A 25,266-nucleotide genomic window follows, 5' to 3' on the forward strand; every position below is an offset into this window, starting at 1 on the left:
CATGAACATAAGCTAAAAGTTAGATTTCATATAAACTGGACTAATTCAATCCCTGCTTAGAAGTTACCATGACTAAAAGCAAACAGATGCAGAGCGCTGGATTCTCTCTGTGAATAATCTGCTGGGATCAGCGGTTCAAAAATGACACACAGTAGATAAATAAACAACATACATTATGTGTGTGTCATTTCCTTGTGTAGTGTGTGTATATTAAAATCAAATATTACATTCTGAATAAAATCTTAGAGATTTTATAGGAATGTTATAGAAAAAGAAAGTAGTAAAGAAAAATATGCTTAAACTTTTCTGTTGGTTCCCTTAAAACGCATTTTATACATAACATAAATTTTATGCAATTACGTGTAAAACACAAACCACCAGAAACGTAAAGCATATATGTGATGCCAATCGCTGACAAATCATCGTGGGAACACCCACTTTCTCCTTCAAAGGTGGGGGGGGGGTGGCTGTAGGGGGTGTATGAAGGCGCAGTTGTCCTGCTGAATGTCACAGTTGCTCCTGGATTCTACACAGTGCGGATCTCTTCTTCACACTGCTAACATGGATATGAAAGTGATCGTAGTATTGGCTTTGATGGCCGTCGTCATTAATGCCCCCGTTTCGAATGGTAAGTACTTGTTACATTGAGCTACTATGCAGTTGCTGTATTCTGTGCGTAACGCTTAAATTCATGTTTTGACTGTTTGTGGACGATGCAATGCTTTAAATAAATGATTGCAACTATTTTAAAGTTTACTCAGGGGTGCCAAAGCATCGTGTTAGCAACGCAATCGTATGCGTTCGATCCCGTTGACAAGTCGCGTGTGCCAAATAGGATACATGGGAATGTTGTAATGCGCACCTGTGTGAGAGATGTCTTAAGAAAACGCATATTACGGTCCAGTTTTTTTATTCTTTTCATTGTTGTATAACAGCTTGTTTCGTAACCAGTAAAAGTTTTCAATGTTGCTTATTTACACGCATTGATTTTCAAATTGACCTTGAGTCATAAATGCACCCTTCGTCATGTTTCACCTTTTTAAGTGATAACACAGGAGACTGACACGCACCATGCGGTCAGAAGAGCAGAAATCTCACGACCACGGCGTTGATTAATGTGTGTATTTGTCTCCCGCTTTGTTTTCCCGTAATTATCCACAAATGAGAGGATAAAACAAAAGCTCATAGATAGCGCCAGCCTACATCAATCGTGCAAGAGCGCGCGGCTCTATCTACGGCTCGCGCGTTTGCATGACAATGAGAACAGATTACTAGAGATGTCATTAGCATTTTACGAGTGGACTAACGTGGATAGAGCTCCGTTAAGTCGCAGGTACTTCACACCTCTGCAGTCTTGTGAGTGGGCAATGTCCGTTAAAGGATTTGCGTACGTGCGCAGTCTTCAATGTAAAGGCTGCACGAGCTGTGAAGTCTCCGTTTCCTTGCGCGCGTAGCAGGTTTGGGGCAAATTGACTTGAGCAATAATCCGCTTGATGACTTGAAACAAAATAGCTTGATTTATGTGCACGATCATGCTTGTACGTTTGCCATCATGCGCTATAGAATTGCATACTTCTAGACATTTAAATTATTTGAAAATATGTTTATTGGTGCATGAGACATCTCTCATTCATCTTATTTGCTTTAATTGCTTAAATGTGGATGCATGTTTATCCATTAATCAATACCATATCTTATAAACTTATTGATTGTAGCTGTAAGTGGGTCAATATTATAGCTATTAGATAATATTACTGTATGAAATACATTACAAAAAATATTAAGTTTGTGGATTTTACTGTCTTATTCTTCCAACATCTTGTTTTAATGATATTTAAAATGTAAAAATCTAGTGTTTGACAATAGCCAATAGAAGCACATGCACCATTACTCTCCTAAAATAGGTTCCTAAAAGTTTTTTTGGGGGGGGGGCTGTGTGGCTCTATAAAGAACCATTGACATCCACAGAACCATATTGTGTCAAAAAGTTATTTGTAGTTGAAAAAGGTTCTTCAGACTATAAAATGTAAAAAAAAATTCTTTTAAGAACCTTTCACTGCAAGGTTTTTTGGGTATCCAAATTTTTTTTCTCATGCCATCTCTGCAAAGAACCCTTTTTAGCTCTTTTATTTTAAAGTGTAGTGTGTCTGAAAATCCTGCTGGATGTTTTCAAAGAGTTTCGCAATAGTGAATTTACAAAGCAACGACTACATAATAGATCCTGAATAGACTCAATAATTTAAGTTTCACTTTTAGTCAAGCATCCTGTGAGGTCAGGATCGAAGCACAGAACAGAAAATGTTTTGCATTATCAAACATAATAAATCATGATGATTTAATCCACTGTCCGGTAAACTAAAGGAATCATGCCAACAGCTAAACTCAATCTTATTTTCTCTCCAGCCAAGCCCATCAGCCTGGTTGAGAGGTGCTGGTGCCGCTCCACAGTCAACACAGTCCCTCAGAGAAGCATTCGCGAGCTCAAGTTCCTCCACACACCCAATTGCCCCTTCCAAGTCATGTGAGTATCTGTTATACACTTTCTCCAAAATGCTAACCGATCTTTCAGCAGCTTTCTCTGATGAGGTGTGCGGCTGACCCAGAAACACATCACTTCAGCCCATCAATCTCCGAACACTGGAGGGACACTGAATGGGGCAGGAATTGGCATTATGCTATTGGACAGGCTCTCACTATTGTACACATCTATGGGGAAATGCTATAGGAGGGGGTAGGACCTTTAAGCTTGGGTGCATTTGTATTTTGTACAGGAAAACAACATCTTGGGGGTCCAAAAGAGTTCCTCTTTAAACTCTTTCTCACACATGTAAAGGGTTTGAATGATGTGCTAAGTCACACTCAATACCCCTCCATGCTGGTGAGAATGATCCTCCTTGTGTTTTTAACTACGCTGAGCGATGTCTTCAAAACAGGCGTCAGTTCAAAATGCTTTATTTGGACTTTTTAGCAAAGATTAATGGGACCACAGTCAGTACATCAGCATAATATGTCAGGGTTGTGTCAAACATCACTTATTTTCCACACCATAACTGTTCACAATGGACTAAAAGTCAGACTGTGTCAAAAGGTCAGCGAGATAAAACAGCTGTTCATACTCGCAGACATTTGACTAACGATGGACATAGCAAAAACCCTCGAGAGCACATCAGACTCTGAATGCCAAAGCTCAAGAGCTCTTGATACACCAAATCTGCATTGATGAGTGATGCTGGTAACACTATCTACCGGTGTTTGCTGTTGGCCTTGGCTTGCTGTGAAGTAATTACTACCTGCTGTTTGCAGTCCAGACCTTCTCAAACTCCTGCTGACTAGATCTAGATAGAGCAACAAATGCCAGGCCCTGATAAAGCGCTGCTCGTGCTTCAAAAGAGTGAACTAACCAAATTAGAGGGTATCTGTGAAGATAAGCATTGATTACGTTAATGATACAGATATGGATGCCAACTTTAAAGCCAAGATTATCTCTTCAAGTTTTAATCAGATGTGTACATCCTGCATTTTTAAAGTGAAGTGGCATTCTCGGTGGCTTCTTTAGGGACCTAATGCTCATTGGATTATGAGGTCAACAACTTACAGCTGCAGGGTTAGTGGGCCGTTTAAGTGTGCGACGTCTAAATGATGACAGGAACTTTAAAGTATGCCAGAAGCCGTGGCTTTAAAGAGATTACTCAACATGGTGTAAGCATTTTGATCTTGTATAGGCTGATAATTCCTACTTGAAAATAGTTTTCTACAAAAAGGTCATGTAGAGGTAAATGAAACATATATACACTTTATAGTGAAAATGCTTTAATACAGCATTTTTGTAAATGATAATTTCATTAAAATTATATAATTTGCATAGCAAACAGGAATGTTTAATTGAGCTAATAACAAATTTCAGATTATTATTTGGTAATACATCGTGCACTCAAGTTATGTTTTAGATTCATGTTATCCCAGCATGATCTGTGAATATTTCAAAGAGCATCTTGAGTACTTCAGTGTATATTTGGGTGATTCTCACGAAATCCAGTGTCCATTCTCATGAAATGCGTATCCAGCATCAGAATTTTAAACTTTAAAAAGCCATTGAAGGCAATTTTTTTATTTGCACATATAATATTAAGGTCTGAACATAATATAACCATTATTTCTAGAGGATTTAAAAAATATTTCATATAAAATTATTTACATTTATTAGATTATCATTATCAAAAATTATCATCACCGCAACATGATATTACATTAAATATATGCATTTACAAACTCATGTTTCGGTAATGAGAACTAAAAAGTTGTCTAGGTACTTTGACAAACAAAATTTAAATTTTATCCAGAGAGAAAAAATAAGAACCGCTTACCTTGAGTGTCACAGTCAATGATGTCCCTTCCAACAGGATGAGAATTTTTTTTGACACATTTATATTCCTTATTATTGTATCTACATTTACCAATGATCACCAAATACCACATGTTTCTTTAATGTAAATGTTTATATTATAACATGCACTGAAGCTTTTTATTTTTTAGATTTTTTAATTATAAATATTTCCATGTCAAAGAACCCAAATCCAGTCATGGACACGTTGCGGTAATGAAAATTATCCCCTTAAATGTGGAAAAAAACTAAATTAGCTTGTATGATGTCATTTGAAATCATGTGCAAATAGTACTAGTTACTTTGATACTCTTACTTTGCATTTACTTTTTTATCAAAATATTTCATGACACCTCATAAGTCTAATTTCACAAGAATCACCCATTTGTGTGCGCCTAAATGCCTTTTTCTTTTTTTACAGTTTAATTGATTTCAAACTTAGTTTAGTTTTACATCGCATTGAAAAAGAGCTTAATGACGCTTTTTTGCTTGTGCCCATAACCACAAGTGTACAACTTAGAGAGTAGGCAAATAAAAACAAATGGTTCACCTGTGTTAACAAGACACCTATAATCTAATCTCACTGCTAGGAGCTACAAGAGAAAGTGTGATAACAATCTGACAATCTGTTAAGACCTGTAGGGGAAACGGGAACACAGATGCTAAAAGAAAAAAAGCTTGGGGTGATGAGTGCAGTGGGATATCACTTACTAGAGAGAGGAGTGACCGAGAACAAACTGCTTGACTGAGCTTGAATGCTGAACTATTTTACTATTGTATGGTTGATGCTGAGTATGCAGTTTCTATTGTAATGCGTTCAAAATCTGTTCACAATGGGGCCTTGTTGGTTTATACTTCAGTATTAATTGGCTACTTATATAAGTCCATAATATATGATTTATACAATGAAATTTGTTTCTTTAGTGTGTAAAACAAAATGAAAACTTTTTTTCAATTCCATTGCCAAACTGAAGAACAACAAGGAAGTGTGCATCAACCCAGAGACCAAGTGGCTGCAGCAGTACCTAAAAAATGCCCTGAACAAGTAAGCAGAAATTGACAAATAGAATGGTTTGCTGTATAAACAGACTTGTTTACATGTGAGCTAAATCTTAGTTGATAGCATTGTTGTTTAATGCACTTATTTTATACTAAATATGGCCATACAGAGTCTCTCAGAGTCTCTTCTAGGTATGCAAATTGCTCAATCATTTACCAAAATATAAATGATGCATTGCATTATAAATGTAGCAGTGATAAAATCAGATTGAGTATACTACTTCTCTTATTTGTAGAATACCAGCTACTGCCTGGCTAATGCAAAACATGTCCAGGCTTTGTGGCCCTGCCTTAATAGTTAATCAGCTGATTGTTATCACGAATGTCTAAACAAAACAAAAATCAAAGCTTTCGTTGTACTGAATCATGAGAAAAAAGACATGTTCCCACATCTGAACTCGATATATTAGATCAAGGAATCAGTCGGCATCGTCTTTCATTTTACCGCCAGCTGCCAGATTGTCGTGCACACTCGTTGAGGGGGCATTTGAATATAAAGGGGCTCTTGGATGTACAGCAAGCAGTAGACACCACCTCCCGTAGTCTAAAAGTATTGTGGGTTTGCACCAGTTAGACAATAATCATTGTCTAAGGGATAGAAATGTGTGAACAGTCCAGTCTGCACAACAAAACATTCATAGCTAGAGATAAACGATGGCTCCTTGGGACAGAACACCCATGAATGACTGCTAGACGCTAATGAGCACATACTGTGCGGTCATTAATACTGCTCATTGAGAGAAAGAGGAAGTTGTGCGTCTAAGGGTAGCGGAGGTTTCTGCTACCAGCAACACCTCCGGTCAATTAGCTTCAAAACAACATAATTCACCAGTTTGTGATGGCAGACATTTCACTGGCTCCATGCAAAAACGTATATAGTATGATATAGTGGTCACGTGACCGGATTGTGGTAAGCAGGTCCGCTATAAAACATGGCTATTAAATACGATTTTTCATGGTTGGTGGGGGAAATTCATAGCTTCAGCACAATTAGCACTAACATGCATACAGTAACAAATACAAATTGCCTATAAAATGTACAGACGTGTCTGACATGCTTTTGCCAGAGGCAGAATTTGGTTTATTGTTCCAACTGCATTGCAATAGGGTTTTTGTACAAGAAAAAAAGTTTGTCACAAGTGCACATTTGTACCTACAGAGTGCATATTAGTCCCTCAAAAGTACATACGGGTACTTAATGTAAACATATCTGTACCTAAATGGTACATATTATGAACTTTTATAAGGGTAGTGATAGCTTTTATAACTTTTTTTCAGAGTGTAATGTTAAAATGTTTTTTAATTCATGCAATTCCTTTCTGGCGCTAACACTTTAACATAGCTTAGCACAATCCATTGAATCTGATTAGACCATTAGCATCGCGCTAAAAAATAACCAAAGAGTTTCAATGTTTTTCCTATTTAAAACTTGCCGCAGGCCCGAAAATAGTCCCCTTGGTTACTTTCAATGTCGGGGGACTATTTTCGGGCAGTGCGTAATATCACTACGCCTGCTGCAGCCATGTTACATCAGCAAAGTCACTGATTATTACACCAGAATGAGAGTATAGTTCCTAGCCATATCTGCCTAGAAAATCGCAGCTTTTAATTTTCCATCTGTCTTAGTACACAATGTAACTACAGAAGAGTTTTAAACAGGACAAATATAGAAACTCTTTGGTTATTTTTGAGCGCGATGCTAATGGTCTAATCAGATTTAATGGATTATGCTAAGCTATGCTAAAAGTGCTAGCGCCAGACCCGGAGATCAGCTAAATTGATTCCAAAACGGCAAGAATAAAATGTTTAACTCTAGGGGAGCTGAAAAATTAGCATATTTTCAAAAAAGTGGAGTGTCCCTTTAAATTACTCTCCTTAATATGTGATGCCTCATTGTAATGTTTTGCTTTTGTTTTTTACAAAATGAAAAAATCTCAACAACAGATTTAAGAAGTCTGCCAGATGACACAGGAATCTGACAGCCCACCGTCACAGATATGTACCATATAGTCTTCTGGCATGCTTGGTGACTCAGCACTTAACCTGCCAAATACGCTTCCCCACTAAAGACTCAGCGAAAGACCACCACTGCCACCCATGTAGTCTCATCTGTTAGCGCCAAGTGCAATTATATATATGTATGACTGTGTTTTTATACCTATGATATGTATATACAATGTTTTTTATATCGTCTTGAAATCAGTAAAGAGATATTTTTGGAGTTGTGTTTGCTCCTTGTTTGTGTCGTTATGGTGGGTCTTGTGGAGCAAACACTTAAAATGCTCACTACATCGTCACCTTATAGAAAATGAAAGACTGAGCCAGAGGTGTTTGACGGATAAGGGCATTGATCTTTACTAGTTACATACTATAGATATCTGTACCAGCATATATTGCATGTAAAACTTGTATGTCATGTATAGAAAAATGTTTTTGTTCTTACAAAGGGAGGGTTATTTGGCCAAACAAACAAAGTATTTAGACTTTGCATGAACCCTGACAGTTTTGAATGACTTTGGGCAATGTAATTGGCTTTACTGGAAGTATTTTTGCAATGCACTCGGCACCAAAATATCTCAGCTTTCAAATGTTAATTGACCGATCAGCATGTGTAAGGAACTCGGCGTCATAACACACGAAACAACATTAGACTTAGTAAAATTATGTAATAACTAAAAAAGAGAGCTGGGCTTCAAAATGCCCATGCGATAAGTGATTTAACCAGGATAAAGTAAAGTTTACAGCCGAGTTCAAGAAATTCGAAAGGGCTAATCTATCGATTCAATAATAAAAACTAATTTGAAAGTATTGTAGGCAAGATCAAATTTAGATGAATTACACTCTTAAAAATAATGGTGCTTCACGATGCCATAGAAGAACCTTATCCTTTATCCTAACCTATAAATGGTTCTTCTTTTCTTCAAAAAAAGTTCTTTAAAGTGAAAAAAGGTTATAAAATGAATAAAGAAATGGTTCTTTGAGGAACCACAAAAGGTTCTTCTATGTGGCATTGCTGTGAAGAACCCTTTAAAGCACCTTTATTTTTAAGAGTTTTAGCACTGATAGTGAAACATCTGATGCAGAAATTAAGACAGAACTTACTAGCAGTATATAACAATGCACTTTATAACCTCTTGTGATCATTTACAAAAACTGATTTTGAATGACATCCGCTATAGTGAATAGTTTAAGTGCTTAATGTTTTGTTTTCTGTGCTTAGAACTACAGTAGTTATGACTGTATTGCCAAGTTTATTAAACTTTTTTGTATCTTCAGCATCAGATATTTTATTTTGAGTGGCTTTATGTTCAAATATCTTTTAAGATTTTTGTAATTTATTATTAGTTGCCAAATTTTAGTATCAGTCAGTTATACAAAAAAAAACCGTACTCAACAATTGACATGAACATGCCAGTTTGGTTTATACATAACTGCAGGGAAAAGTAAACATTGTTGACCACAAAACCAGTCATAAGCCATATATATGGCTTATTACTGGTTTTGTGGTCAACAATGTTATATATATGTCAAAAAAAAAAAAAAAAAAATATATATATATATATTATATATATATATATATTAGATTTTATACATCCTCTGAAAGCTTAATTAAAAAGTTTTCCATTAATACGGGTTGCTAGGATAGGGCACTATTTGGTCGACTATTTACAACTATTTAAAATTCTAAAATCTGAGGGTGCAAAAAAAAAAAAAATCACCATTACAGTTGTCCAAATTACGTCCTAAGCAACACATATTACGAATGATTAATATATTTTTTATACATTTATGGTAGTAAAATTTTCCATTAACATGATCTTTACTTTAAATATCTCAATAAATGTTGGCATAAAAGATTAACCGATAATTTTGTCCCATACAATGTATTATATATACCTTTGCCTGTATTGACACATTATGCATTTCAAATCCACTCCATTGACAAACACATCAACATTTTGACATCCTAAATGCAGCTTTGATTTATTTTGGACAACTGTTCTGTCTAGGAATGCACTCAACATTCTGGACCACAAGAGCAAACATATAACCAAGCATGCCAACTCCATGCATCTCTCCAAGGACAATTAGCATATGGAATTTGTCTGTTACACTACTGCCAATTTCATCCCATCGACCGATTTAAGATTCAGCCATTAAAAGCACCAGGCCTCATTTACAAACGCAGCCCTCGGGCACACATCTATAAGGAAACATAATGCCAGCTCTGTTCTACCACTGAGTGTGAACTAGTTGGGTTCATAATCAGATGGAAAAATCTGATGAATAAAAAAATCTCAAAAATGTGAGCAGACATCAGGTCATGGAGTTATTACCTTATCATGCACTTCTTTGAAAGGAGCCATTTCAGAATGCAGTTAAAAGCCACATTACTGTACATTCATGTGATCTCTGTCTTCACTGTGAAATGGATAATCTTAATTTACAAGTAACTTAGAAGTAATCATTCTGAGGATAAAAATAACATACAGTTTACAACACAAATGGTATTTATCAATTTTCTTACCCTATTTTTTGACTTTTTCTATAAAGCACTGTAACAATAAGCATATATTGCCACATGTTTCCTTCTGAATGTGAAGAGTATGTGTATTGTATACGGCAGCTAAATACATAAACCACATTCTATATGTTGCTTCTTCTGTACATTGGTTTGTTTCAGCATCTAAAGTGTTTCTTCTAAAATAAATCATTATGAAGAATTTTGAATGAGCAATGCACAATGACATTCTACAAAACACAAATGAACTATGTCATGTTTATATGGATAGATATTCTGTCTTCTACCTGTGGTTCACTTTAACAGATTCAGTTTAACAGATTTAACAGACAGAGTTCACCTGTATGCCTTCAGCATTTAAAATCTAGATGTAAAATGAGGAAAGGTAGAATTGAGGTTTTCAAATGGGGTACCAAGTATCAAGAGCAATATAAAGTGACCTTGTGCTCTGGAAAATGGCTATATAAATATCACTTATTATTATTATTATTATAGGAGTACTCACAATTCACACTTCTCATACTGTAAATAATCTAGCACTTAGTGGATTTACATGTACAACTTTCCACTTACATTAAAATTTACATTTACACATTTTAGCAAAGGTTTTTCTAAAAGCAGCTTTTTTACCTGGGATCAAACCTTTGCTCTGCTAGCACAATGAATTACAAAGTGGGCACTGCAAAAAAAATGTACACCAGCTGTCACTGAGGCAGGCCTAATATGTACCATTTAAAAACATAATGTATACATTTGGTACCAATATGTACCTTTGAGATACTATGAACTTCTAATGTACTATTTAGGTGCAAACCTGTACTTTCTAAAAGCGTACAGCCACAGTGACTGCTGGGGTACAAATTTTTACCAGTTTTCTGACAGTGTATAAATTACTTAGAAAACCTTTTCCATGCAAGTAAAATGCAAATACAACCATCTAAGTCCTTTTTGATTATTTAAAGGTCATACATTTGTATGCATTTCAAGTTTCCAGAAAAGAGATGTGTGCTTCATTTGTTATTTTTAGTGATGCACCGATGTATCGGCCACCGATATTTATCGGCCGATTTTTGATGAATTTGAAACCATCGGCATATCGGCACACTGTCAAAAATAAAGGTACGAAGCTGTCACTGGGGCAGTACCCTTTAAAAAAGGTCCTAATATGTACCATTTAGGGACAAATATGTACCTTTAAAGGTACATTTTGGCAGTTCAAAGTACTAATATGCACTCTTTGGGTACAAAGGTGTACCTTTTTGAAAGGGTACTGTCCCAGTGACAACTTTTGTACCTTTATTTCTGAGGCCGATACCGATTGTTTATTAATTAACTGCATAAAGAAATCCATTATATGTAACAAATGAGTTAATGATGTTAATAAAATAAATGCTGAATAGCAAAAACCACCTTTGAAGGTTGTCATGCTGTCTTATTATATTTGTTTTAGCTTAATTTGTGCCTCTCTTATTATGTTGGTCAGTTGAATGTTAATTAGATCCAATCCATGTTCAGTAAAAATAATTTGATGAAGAAATAAACTAGCTAATAGACCAACTGTATAGTATTGTATATAAGTGTTTAATATATCGGTATCGGCAAGAAGTTGTCTGTTTAAATCGGAATCGATATCGGCCCAAAAAAATCCTATCGGTGCATCCCTAGTTATTTTTATATTAGAAATATACAAACGTTTGCTTACCTGAGCAGCATGTAAGAATAATCAGCATGCCGGATGATCTAATCATGAAAATCGGTTTCCACTTAGTTAAGATTGAGAAAACTGCATTCAAACGGTTTCTAAAACTACTTCGTAAATGTGTAATCGGGGCAAAAGTAGAAGCCATTCACAGAAGCCAAAAAAAAGAAATATTACAGTACATGTTACTCTGTATGCATTGAATAATTTAATATATTGAAAGACTCCCAAACATGGAAAATGTAAAGAATTTATAGTGTGCTTCAACTTTGCACTGTAATGAAAATGTTTAATATTAAGATATTTAAATCAAGAGGTCAGTGTGTACAACAATAATTCCTTTATACGAATCTCAGCTATTTTGTACTCATGTCAACACATTAAATTATGCTGTAAAACTGAGGATACTGCATTTTATGACCTGTCATCACCTATGTGTAATAAAATACAATATTTTAACAGCAGTCGTCAGATCAATGGTTTGTTTGTTGCTGGGATAGACAGACCCTGGGTTTTTTAGAAGTGCTTTTGAGTGTCAGTTTAACTATCCTAGTGGTTAAACAATGCACAGTATATAAATATATTAGCTTTCAGCTATTGACTTTTGTAGTGCAATTTTATGCAAAGTAGAAAATGACTATTTCATTTGCTCACTGCTCAGCCTAGATCAATTAAGAAGGTCAACTTGCCAACTTTCTCACAACTTGTTTAACACAGATTAGCATGAAAAATTACTGATTACCCTCAAGAGGACATATAATAGTCACTGAAGAATAACTAAACATTTAAAAGCTTGGAAAAAAGTTTATGAAACAAAAACAAATAGCTGTCAATCAAGGGCATCGTTTCCAGGGAAAAAGGGGGGAGGTAACCCCCTAAAAATAGCAATTACAACCCTTCACCGAATATTTATACAATGATTAATGAAAACATACGTACAGTTGACACTTCGACCACCCCAATGTTCAAACCAAATATACACCCATGCTGCCAAATATAATTTCTTAAATAGAGACATTTTTAAATAAAGTATTTTAATCTAAATGCATGTATTCTTTAGAGCACAAAAAACAATTATATTTTCACAGTGTATTATAATTTCACAAGGCTCTAGCAGTCAGAAATTGTATTTTATTGTAAAAATTGGTACAAAACCATATTCTATTTAGCCTAATATCACTGGAATTCGTATGTATTTACGAGATGGATAATCAGCAAGAATTTGTACAAAGTGAATTGTACAAAAATGTAGGATTATTTGAAAAAACAATAATGATACCCCACCCCCTAACCACTTCCCTTACCCCAAAGTTTACAGGATAAAAAGCAATTGTACAAAAACATACGTTCATACTAATTAGCCAACTCGTAAAATGGGTACAAATTGCCATGACATTGTGTTGGTTCACCATTGTGTTGGTTCAAGATTAAAAAGAAGAATGTGTTTTAGTCACCTCACCAATGACCTCACAGTAAGGGCTTTTATTAAAACAATATAACTATGTTCTGTTCGTGTTATTAATGTTAACGAAGTAAAGTGATCATGCTGAAAATTATTCATGCCCTATCTCCATCACCCATGTTCAGATCAGTGATGGTTCACAGCGGTTAAATCTCAAAAGCTTTCTATGTCAACCCCTGTGTTACATTTTGCCTAATCTTTCAAATTGCTTGAAAACCCCTCTAATTCCATCCTCAGGGGACGAACACAAGGACTACTGGACTTTCTCATCACAACCTCTCTGAAGTTGCATGACGTGGCCTATGGCCATTTAACGTACTCCATATCCCCTGCTTTATTGCAAGCATGTGCTCCAATGCTTAAAGGAGATTGTACGACACAATCACTAAGTCACATTCCTCGGGGGAATCGTGGCACATTGGCAAGCACTCATGGTTACATGATGACCCTACAAGATACAGCAATTCAATGCTTTCTCTGAAAAGGGCAATAATGATTCTGCAATTGCTCCGTTTGAAACGTTTCTTGATTGTACATAGCTGAACGCCCATCTAATAGCTCTAATTGTGCTCATGATGAACGGAAGAAACATAAATCAATTCAAAATGATTTCTCAAGGGAGGAGCAACAATTTTACAGATTATCAGAACATTTATAGGACATAATAACAGCTGCAATTGAGTCACTTCAAAATATGAAAAGAGCTTTCATGTGTTAATGTTCGATTTAATGCTATACATCATTAAAATATAGACCATTTCGCAAACGTTAAAATACACTGGTCCAGAAGCAGCAGAAATATTAAATACAACCAATAGAAAATTTGACATGATAAAAATGTTATGACTATTTTTAAGACAAAAAGAAACTGCAAAAAACAAACAGCAAGTGTTTTAGGACCTGTGTTGTTTGCGTCTCGCAAAATGGATTTGTATAGCTAAGGGTCCAGGGGATTACACACTTTAACAAGGGCAAACACATCATAATGCTGTAAGGTCTCGGATACAGACAAAGCAATGCATAGTCAAATTCTTTTGAAGTGACTCAGGCTCCGATGAAGGGTTCCCCTGCCTCCAACCATCTCCTTAGATGAATAATGTTCTTTCTTGATCACAGATATTCACAAGACAATACACACCACTTTATGTGGTGCACCAGCCAATAGAAAAAAATCTTTTTGAGGCTATATGCGGGACGAGGAGTGTTGTTCTTGCCTCCTTTACATATCGAAGAAAATAATGCTTGGGTAAGCCATGTTGAAATGAGCAATAAATAAAATAATTCTATGAAGTCTATATTAAAGCTCCAGTGTGTACTTTTTTTAGTTAATTCTTAGCAAAAACCCATGTTTTCTTCCAAAAGTATGTGCTCATTCATGTGTAATTACTTCCACCCCACTAATCAAAGTATTCTCGTAAGTGTAGAATCTGCTATTTAAAATACATACGATCGAGTCGCTCTCTGGCTGAATCCATGTTGTGCCTCCATCTTTGAAATACATTCGCCGACGAGGGACATTCCTGAAATTCAAGCTCCGCCTTTCGCGCTTTCAGAGTACACTCAAGCTGGCCGCGAGCTGAAGCCTACGGAGGTTGCATGTGTAGGCGGTATACGTCATCAAGACAGTCTTATTTCAGAATATTAACAATTATAAAGCTGACATTTATTCTTAGTTAATTGTAAATTGATGTAATATGCTTATGACTTGCGAATGTAATGCTCAGTTAATTTAAATAAACCAGGCTTGATGACGTATGCAGCCCGGATATGCGACCTGCGTTAGACTGAATCCTTCGGCCGCACGCCGTGATAAACCTGCGATCTAATGCTTTGAAAGCCTGTTGAAGAACTATTCTCGAGGACATTAAAACAAGTCGCCAAGGAAGCGAAACAGGGATTTTAAATGACAACGCGACAGGAAAAACATCAAGACCAAAGTCAATATTGGAGTTAGTTTTCCAAGATGGGTCTCATTGGACAATGAAGTTGCTAAGTTATCTTCACCACAGGTAATTCAGCATATTCGTTTACATAGACAGTTTATGTTGTAAACTTGAAGTTTTATAGTTCCTTGGCTAACTATAGCATGGGTATGCGTAACACTTGTTAGTGTAAACATGCATGTGGTTTAATGTCTTGGAACAGCCACACGCCGTCTCTCCGCCCATTTATGTAATCTGAGGTAACTGTTACTGAGATAAATGTTTTTCATCTTTTCTGACCTCTAACACAAACACACGGTGTACAGCGCTATTTTTAGCCTTTCATTGATAAAAGCGTCTGATCTGCGCGTCTTTCGTTTCATTTTACAAGCGTGTGAAAGTTGAGCGATCTTATTTCACCAATATCAGAGAAAGCTCTTACATATACACGGACATGTAACATTTACTTAAACATAAGCATTGGACTCTGACATATTAGTTTCGCGTCCATTTAAACCCGTCATTACTCTAGCTCATGAGTAAATGACAGAGGGTCTCGTCCACAGACCATCTCCTCAGTAATCTGAAGAGAAGCGGTCGAAAATGGACAAAAAGAGACGGATTTAAACACCAAGTGTAAACGTAATGTGTCTCTCTCGTCCACTTGTGATCTGATCGACGAAAACACATCTTAATATCAAGTTTAACAGCCCCTGTGATAATTTCCTCGCGTGGATGAAAAAGCAGTGTCTAAGCTACGTTTATGGTTGCTTTTTGTATGTGATTTTAAGCGGATATATACAATCAGACTTTTTCCACGTTAAACATAAATCTGTGTGCTTTGATGGATCACACGCAAATGACATTGCAAATTGTTCATTTTTTTCATTGCTTTTGCTTTGTAGCTACTGGAAGCCATGTTAACCTTGGCATGACACGGCCGGGCCACCGTACGAGTTAAAACGCGTTCCGAATGGGGGGGGCTAGAAAGTAATATTCAGTTGGTTGTCATATAGACTTTCACCGCTTGATGGGAGTAGATCCTACACAGTGGAGCTTTAAAGGGATTGTTCACTCAAAAATGAAAATTGGGTCATAATTTGTTGTTACAAACCTGTATAAATTTCTTTGTTCTGATGAACACATAGGAGAATGTAACCAAACCAAATAAATTGAATTCAATTGGCCCATTGAATAGTAAAAAAGAAAAGACAATGGGTCCTCTGATCAGTTTGCTTTTTAAGGTAAACATTCCTCAAAATATCTTCCTTCATCAGAACAAAGAATTTAATCCATAAAACGTAAAGGACAAGTTCGGTATATTACACTTAAAGCCCTGTTTTCAGATTGTTTATGATGAAATAGAACGGTTTTGACTGAAATTTGGACATATGATGCTGTCTCAAGAATTTTTAGGTGTTTGTTCTATCACCTCCTACCTTTACAATGGCTGTATAGGTGCACTCGAACAATCTTTCCTAAAATGCATACCTTCGTTTACAAAGACGTGAAACTCACCGAGTGGTCAGGGGTGTTCACTGTTTTAGCATTCGTTGTAAACTTGTGGACCTATTTTTTTAAACGCCTCACACCCGTATATTCTTACGCTGAGAGCTTGAATAATAGACACTCCAGCCCAGTTGGTGGCGATAATCCACCTTTGCCAATTGCAAGAATACAAACAACGTTCCCGGTGTGGAGTAATATCTCACAGCACATCTAATACAAGTCAATGGAGTTGGCCAAAAAACTACGATAAAACCTGTTGGAATGCGTCTTTTGCAGCGATTTTTGTGTGAGCATATCAGTGAACACCCCTGACCACTCGGTGAGTTTCACGTCTTTGTAAACGAATGTTTAATGCATTTTAGGAAGGATTGTTCCAGTGCACCTATACAGCCATTGTAGAGGTGGGAGGTGATAGAACAAACACCCAAAAATTCTCGGCCCAGCATCATATGTCCAAATTTCAGTCAAAACCATTCTATTTCATCATAAACAATCTGAAAACAGGGCTTTAAGTGTAAAATATCGAACTTGTCCTTTAACGATTGTCGAAAAAGCAAGATCATGCACATGTGTGTGGCGTCTGCGCAAAACACATACAGCAAGAGAAAAAAATGAAATGACCGTGAAGAAGTTAAACTAGCCATGATCACAACGATGTTCGATGCCAAGCACACTCCTGGACTTTTTAACGTCATGCAAGACAAGGCTGACTGCCAACGCAACTAAATGGCATCCGCAGTGCTATATACAGGGAAGGAGACCAGAAGCCGTTTTTAATGAACAGATTAAAATGTAATCTTAAATTCTGGCAAGTAACTGTAAAATGTAAACTGTAACTGACTGCCGTTACACTTAACACCTCTGCAACATATATCACTGATAATTATTGACTGGCTAAAGTGCTGCAAGCTTGCGAAGTTGACTGTTGTGGGTTTTCAAATGGAAGGTTGCCATCTCCATAATATAAGCATCTTTGCTGAAAGTACGCAGCAAGTCTAAGCTGAGGTGATGATGGGAAAAGTGCCCTTCGTGTGCTTGGATATAATTACAACAAACGGTGTATCACCGACTTGGAAGGTAAGGTGAACAGCTAGAAAAATATCACTTGATGATAATGAAACTTTTATTTTGACATGTCATGGACGCAAGGACTTTTATGCGACTGTTGCAGAGTGCATGTGAGGCAGAGTTATACACTGTCTATTAGTTGTTATATTTCATTACAAGATAAGTAAATTGATGATTTTATCAAAACACAAAATACATTGACTCATTTTACAATTCCACTAGCATTATTTAGACAAAATAATTTTTTAAAATTGGCGTGAAGAAGCTGTCGTTTTTATGCACACTTTTATGTCATTGGCTATGTGCCACTGCAGCAAAGGGTTATTGCACTATTACTGTTAACAATTATTCGATTTTTTTATTTATTTAAACAATCATTGAATATAGGAAATTGCATAAATTGACATCCTTAGTTTGTAACAACATGTGAGTGACTAAATGACAGAATTTTTATTTTGGGTGAGCTATCCTTTTAATGGCAAATAGCCTAATCTTTGTTGAGACGTTTTGATGTTACTGCAATGGTTTGTTTTTATGGCATGAGACCCCATTATTCAAAATCTACTTCCCACTTAAAATAGTTAAAACAGTTAGTAAGTCCTAGGTGACTAAACCACTTAACTGCTGTCTAGACTGAACAACAGTGGACAAGTCATGTGATTATTGAAACATTATCCAGTTGAGTTTGAACTAATTCAAATCTATTCCAGTAAAAGGCCTGTGACCGTGCATGGCGTTTCACCCGACCAAAAAGCTAATGCAAATTTGTATACAAAACAGAAAGCCAAAATGAAGTCCAATAAAGAGCAATAAAGCTTATTGACTGTTTGAAAGGTCACCGACACTTAATTGCAACTAAGTTTTTCTAATTCTGTGCTAGAAACAACTGGACAGCATAATAAACAGTTAATCCCTCAGTATATTATTGGTCTCTCCCAAGTTAAACATAAACTGCGAAATCTTAATTGCGAGGCTTTGAGACATTCACAGTAAAATATTACAATATGCAATGTGTTCAGATGACAGGAGATTGAAAACAGACCAAAGGAACATTCGTTTTAGAATATTAGTTAATCAGCTTTATTATATAGGCTATTTTTACGACAGTAAGAACATGGAGTTGTAACTATTATTTTATTAAGTCTCTGAGGACCTGCTTTGTTTGTTTTTATTCAAGGCCAAACCGGGCTTGTGTTTATTTTGGAATGATTATTTAAAGAGGTCTAGGTGCAAGTACAGGCCAAACTACACTTATGTAATCATCTCTAATCATATAGTTTTGTGCATTATGTAGAAATTCTTTTATAAAATATATATAAAACAATATTTCTATATTCTATTAATTCTATAAATTCAATTTAATCAAAAATGCCAGCAAACCGGAGCCTAATTGCATAACCAAAGCCAATACACTCATTTATTGAGGACCATGCCTTAAGGTCAGTTTGAGTGTTTTAAAATGGTGTTTGTCCTGGTAAAATTTCTCTGGATCAACACAATTGCAGTTGACTAACTGTTAAACCCACTAAAAGATCCCTACATTCATAGAATCACAGGGAAAATCTGGAAAATATCTAAACGGCAGACAGTTTGAAAGGGGAGAGTCAGCCGTGTAAAACTGAAGTTATTCTGGGAAGGAATGGTAATGGCACGGTCTTGATGTACACATGCAAAGGATTATAACAGAGGGCAAAGTAAGGTGATACGTATTGGACAAAGACTAAAAGATCTCATCACTAGCAGGCTTTATTTTTCTGACTGTAAGAAACCAATCTATATTTATTGTGTACTTCAATGGATCTTGGCATAGATGCACTGTAGCCGTTTCTCAATATGCGTTCTTGACTGTACCTAGTGTTCTTGTGGACTTGTAAAACGTCATCAGTCACGGCCCAAGTATTGTCCCAAATCAGAAGTTCGCATCAAGCCAAGTTCACATAACATCCCTGGATGTGTTCTTGATCCGCCCATTTTATCAAGGATGCATCAGAAGGTGCTTGTGCAGCCAAGTTTCTCAGAATTTCGCGTCAACGCAATGAAGCTTAAAGCTTGCACAATTTTCGAAATATTACTTTTTATGTGTCATAAAATGTATTTTTAAGAGCTGTCAACTTCAAATATGAGGTCAGTTAATAAAGATAACGCCTATATTAAAATTTCCTTTTGGATATGTGAGTTCCAGTGAATCAGCGAGTGGTCAGCGGCGCATACACCTACGAGGGCAGCATCATCTCGGCGGGTCCTTCTGAAATTTGCCGCAATCTCAGTGCAGCTGCTCTGCCCTCCGGTGTCTGATGGTCAAACATAAAATATTCCCTTCATCAAACTGGCATTTTTTGTCTAATCAAATTTATTTCTCTTTATTATTCATGCGAAGTCTGTTATTTGTTATTATTTTACCTTATGGTAAAGTTAAGTTTCATAACTTAACATAAATAACATATATTTTTATATAATCTTAACATTGTAGTAAATCACCTGTGTGTGTACACAACCACCCCGTGATGATAAAAATCTGCCCAGTTTTTATTTAATCCCTGTAAAATCTTAACAGTCTAAAGCTGCTTGTGTTTTCTCAGCAAACTGACATCACTCTGCGCAGGCCCCGCCCACAACAGTACAAAGACCACAGTTAAATCATAATTTCTATTTTTTTTCTTTTACATAATTCATTACCGCACCTTCATTATAAAAAATGAAGAAATGTGATTTTCTTATTAAAAACAGTGTATGAGTTCAGTATAGATAACAGTAAACGGCGAGGGAAGCAGCAAAAGAGACACAATAGAAGCACAAAAACAGCACTTTTCTTGCACACCCAAAAATGGACCTATTCAACATGGTATTAAAATAAATTTTGGACCCAAAACTTCACTTCATTCTGACACATGACACTAATATCACATCTTGAAAAACTCAAAACAATTGCCTTTTTAAAAGACTGATTATTATCTAGGCACACCACGGGCCGTGGCCCAAAGTTTTGACACTTATGAAATGCTTGTAATTGTACTTCAGTATATCATATCTGACAAAAACATCTAAAAACACTGAAGCAGCAGACTTGGTGAAAATTTATATTTGTGTCATTCTCAAAACTTTTGGCCATGGCTATAAGACATGGTATAGAGCAGTGTTTCCCAACCAGCGTGACGGGGCCCACAGGGGGGCCTAAGCAGATTTCCAAGGGGGCCTCAAGATGACTTCAAATTATAAAAAAATTGGAGAAAACAAGCATTAAAATAAGCTAAAAATCAATTTTGGCCATTTTAGTAGCGAATATACATCCGGCTCCAAGCTCTAGTTATTTATTTATTTATTTATTTTTGAAAAAATTGATTGAGTGGGAGGCCTTCAAATATTGTTGTGGGCAACTAGGGGGCCTTGAAGTGAAAAAGGTTGAGAACCACTGGTAAAGAGTAGGCTACTAGAACACTGGTGTTGTGAGTTCTTATCAAAACAATACCCTGATCCCAGAGTTTAATTTGGCTTGAGGCCACTATCATAGCAGAACAGGCTACTGGTACACCTTTTGCGTCATCTGGTTTTGGAGATCATTCATGCTCTATCGTGCATTCAGCATTTTAACCGAAACAGTAATTTGTGCTTTAAATTCAAGTGCAACAGATTGCGCAACTGAGCATTCTAATACGATGGGTCCTTTTGTTTAGGATGTATGTTCAATCTGTCTGTTATTGTTGAAGCCAAAGATAATAGAGTTATTACACATCAAGGTGTGGTGTTGCGTAATGACAGAAGCCATTTGTGGTATAACAGTATGACAGATAAGAACATCCTTTTGGCTGTCGGATGAAAACTTTGCATTTTCCCAGGGAGTAATGGTTAATCTTCTGTCACAAAGGTGATCTGTTATCATTGATTTGACATTATAACTGCACTAATTACTGCATGAGTACTGTTTTTTTCCAAATAGGTGCTTTTGTGTTCAAACAGTGTGAAAACAAAAATATTGAACAGCACAATTTCTTTCAATATGAAAATGGATGAACAATATGTTATCCATTTAGTTAGCCTCCATGTTTCTCAAAGCTGCATTTCGACAACCAAAAATTTATCAAGTGCATATAAACTGCTGTGATGGCACTCTTCATGATTGGAAATCCCCCAAGATGTTTTTCCACATAATGAACTCCTCCACAAAAAAGCCTCTACATAACATCTACATTCTCTCTGTGAAAATAAATCTTACTAAATGAAATAATGGAACCGGTTCAAAGAGAAAACTAGAGTACTTCTTTTCTAATGTTTCACCCACATGCATTGGTGAAATATGTTAAAGGGCTGTAGAAATGGTCTATGTTCTGTATTAGCATGTTCACATTGCTAAGAAACCCCAGTGGACTGCAAGTCAACGAGAACCAAACGTCGCCGTATGAACTGTCGAAAGAAATCTCATTTGTTTTCACAAATAAATGGCAAAGCCAAACCACACAACCAAACATATTGTTTGTATGAGAAAACAAACAAAAATTGTTTGGATGATGTTTTAAATTGGAAACTTTTAAAACTTTTAATATAGAAGTGAATCAAGTTCATTAATCCTACAAATAACAGACAGACTTTGAGAAAGTCCTTGAACTGGCCTGTTTCAACAATAAGCCACATTCGCTATCGATTATCGTGTTACTAATGTTGAGTGCATCCATATCATAGGGATAAAAACTAGTTAAACCGTTTAACACGCTTTGGTTCGCTCAATTTAAAACGTACACATGCAGACCATACACTCGTGCAAAAACAGTGTCTGCGTCTCTAGAAACAGCCTGCAGATGTTTTCGGTCCCTTTTAGTTTCCTGCCCCAATAAGACATGCCATCAGGTTTCCAGGCATAATTAAAAGATAATAGGTTTGGACCAGTAACAATCTACCTAACCACCAAGCACACATTCCAGACTAAAGCATGTATGAAGAAAGTGTAATAAAATGGCTTTATATTAAAGGCTTGATGTTTAGACCTTGGTGGCGTAACTATGATAAATAATAACATTGTGGCAAAGTGCTTAAAAAGGTTCTCCAGAGTGATGCCACCAAGGAACCATTTTTGGTTCCTCAAAGACACATTAGTTACATTAATCTCCAAATGAAAATCTTTTGACTCATAGCCTCAAACATTCTGGGAAATGTAAACAAAGACATTTCCCAAATTCACATATCAGGCTAGTTTCATTATCAATACATTGAGAAAAAAATTCTTGGAGCAGAAACTAAATTGCTAAAAAGGAAAACAAAATTTACAGACCAAAGAAAAATGTTTATCAAAATCAATTAGAAAGTATAAACGAAAACCTCAACATAAGGAAAAGATTAATAATGACAAGGAAGAAAAACAGTGAGATACGTGAGTAAATGAGACATGGGGATGAGACAGAAATAGAGAAAGAAAGTAAGAAAGAAGCAGATAAGATTATGTCAAACAGCTTATGTCAAACAAAAAGAAGAAAAAAGAAAGTATCATTAATTCAAGACGGAAGGTATTGGCAAAAAGCCATGGGAATTTTCTGAAGGAGGGACTGGAGAAATATTATTGAAAGTTAAAAGACTGAAAGTAAAAACCATAAAGGTTTATATATACAGACTTTTGAAGAGTGAACTGCCAATTAGCAAACCATAGATTGTTCTGTTAGTCACATATATTATTCAATTAAAAATTATAAATGTTTCAATGAAGTCAAATTGTTCATATTACCGTCCAACTGTGTTGCTCCTAATCTTACAATACCCCTGTGGTTATAGTGACTCACCTACAGCACTCATTGAACAATTTGACTGTTTATTTCTTTAAAATAGCTATTTGCAGAGCAGACGTTAAACAGCAGCGAGGTGAAATAAATGGCCAGGGCTCAAGAACGTTCATCATCTGATGTTCTCCAGAAGTAAAACTATTTGAAAGTGTTGATATATTCAGACTCACATGTTCATTCAAAGTGCACTCCTCACAATGACCTAATAATTCATACCCCTTTATGCCAGGCAGCTATTTAAAATTATTAATGGCCTATTCAATTTTTCTCCCAAAAAGCTCTGATGAAACACCTGCAGTTCTTTAACTCCAGACTTCAGAGGCTGTCTGTGATTCACATGACAAGACCTCACTACAGTACTGTAGTGTAAATCAGAATAACACGATGTAATTCATGACTTTTGTTCCACTATGAAATAATAACTCTTAGTATGTCAAAAACATGATTTTTTTATGTGTTACGCAATGTCTCTCTCTCTCTCGCTCTATCTCTATCTTTCTCTCTCTGTCTACAATATATAACAATAATATTGATTGCATTATTGTAAAATTTAATAATTTTGTACTCTCACCTGCTATTGGGTTACATACAGTACAAAGACTTAAGGAAAATAAGCATGTGCACAGGGTCTAATTTCCTGAGGTAAGAGAGCTGTTTAGACTTTTGCTGCTTTATTATTCTAAAGGTGAGAAGTATATGTACTTTAATTTGATCCAGAGAGAGGAGGATATTAGTTTCAGTGTTTGTATTGTTGTTCAATGAGACTGAAAGAACTGTGAGTGAGATGGTCAAATTCACACCTGTTTCATTGAGACGCTGGATAATAAGTTTAAGGTAAGAACTTACTTTAGAATAAACTATGAACAAGAACTTGTACGTATATATTTCAATTAAGCTCATAAGTTTACTGAAACAGAAAAAAATAAGAGGGGTCAAACAAAGTGGATCTTTATCATTTAAGCTAATTTGCATAAGAGAGGCTTATATATGAAGAGCTTTGGTTAAAAGCAATGAGTTACCACCAAAATCAATATAGACCCTTTCACAGCTCACGTGATAAAATAGCCTGCGCGCGCATTTAGGCAACAGAAGTGGTGTTATTCCCTATTGGTTCTAACGTAGTAGCAACTCAGAAATTTTATTTAAACGGTTTCCAAGCATCAAACTGTCTGGTTGTTGAATTTGGTGGCACGAATCTAATATATTAATATACTCATATATGTATGTGGCAAATTTATTGTTGGTCATCTGCTAACGTCTACTATCCACTCCACTATAGTACACGGATCTGGTAGCTGTGTTTTTAAATAACTTTCTCTGTCTGTGTTGCTTAACTACTGATTCTTACCATACTTCCGTTGCCTAAATGCGCATGCATACACTGCCACGTCATCATTGTGTACAAACAGTAAAAGGGTCTATCGTATCAGGTCAGTATTAAAAAGTAAATTCTTATTTGTACGCAAAATTCAATATCCGCCATGTTATTCTGTCATCTTTTTTCCCAAAACGTGATAAATGCCAGTCGTCCTTCTCTGCAGAATGCAATAAATCCACTCAACAAATCACAGCCACCATTCCAAGCATTGAAAAATAATAATGGCGGTGCGTTAAATACACACAAAAGTTTTCCTCATCTACTTTGTGATCAACAAACAAACAAAACAAAATAATACTTTGATGGCATTGATAAACCTGTGGTGACTTTCTGTGGTGGGGAAGAAAGGTAAACCAGTTGGGCGATGGAAAAATGCCGGCTGTTGCTTGTTCTCCCAACAGCATCAAGCTTCTGTCATGCTAACACATTGTCCCCAGGGGATCTTATGAAAAACTTTCCATTATTTTACTCAAAGTCAACAAAAATCGAGCAGGACCAAAACAT

General features: G+C 36.0%; 2 protein-coding genes across 2 annotated transcripts in view; one reads left to right on the forward strand and one right to left on the reverse strand.

Moving 5' to 3' along the window:
• Positions 1-25,266, reverse strand: part of tmem72 (transmembrane protein 72) — a 122,484-nt gene that overhangs the window by 52,704 nt on the left and 44,514 nt on the right. The gene's annotated exons all lie outside the window — the stretch shown is intronic.
• Positions 358-5,430, forward strand: cxcl12a (chemokine (C-X-C motif) ligand 12a (stromal cell-derived factor 1)). Its single transcript, XM_073873355.1, has 3 exons — positions 358-628; positions 2,404-2,518; positions 5,340-5,430. Exons 1-3 carry the CDS (start codon positions 505-507, stop codon positions 5,428-5,430), a joined length of 330 nt encoding a protein of 109 aa, XP_073729456.1. The 5' UTR covers positions 358-504.

This window comes from Misgurnus anguillicaudatus, chromosome 11 (genome assembly GCF_027580225.2).
Source record: "Misgurnus anguillicaudatus chromosome 11, ASM2758022v2, whole genome shotgun sequence".
Taxonomy (NCBI): domain Eukaryota; kingdom Metazoa; phylum Chordata; class Actinopteri; order Cypriniformes; family Cobitidae; genus Misgurnus; species Misgurnus anguillicaudatus.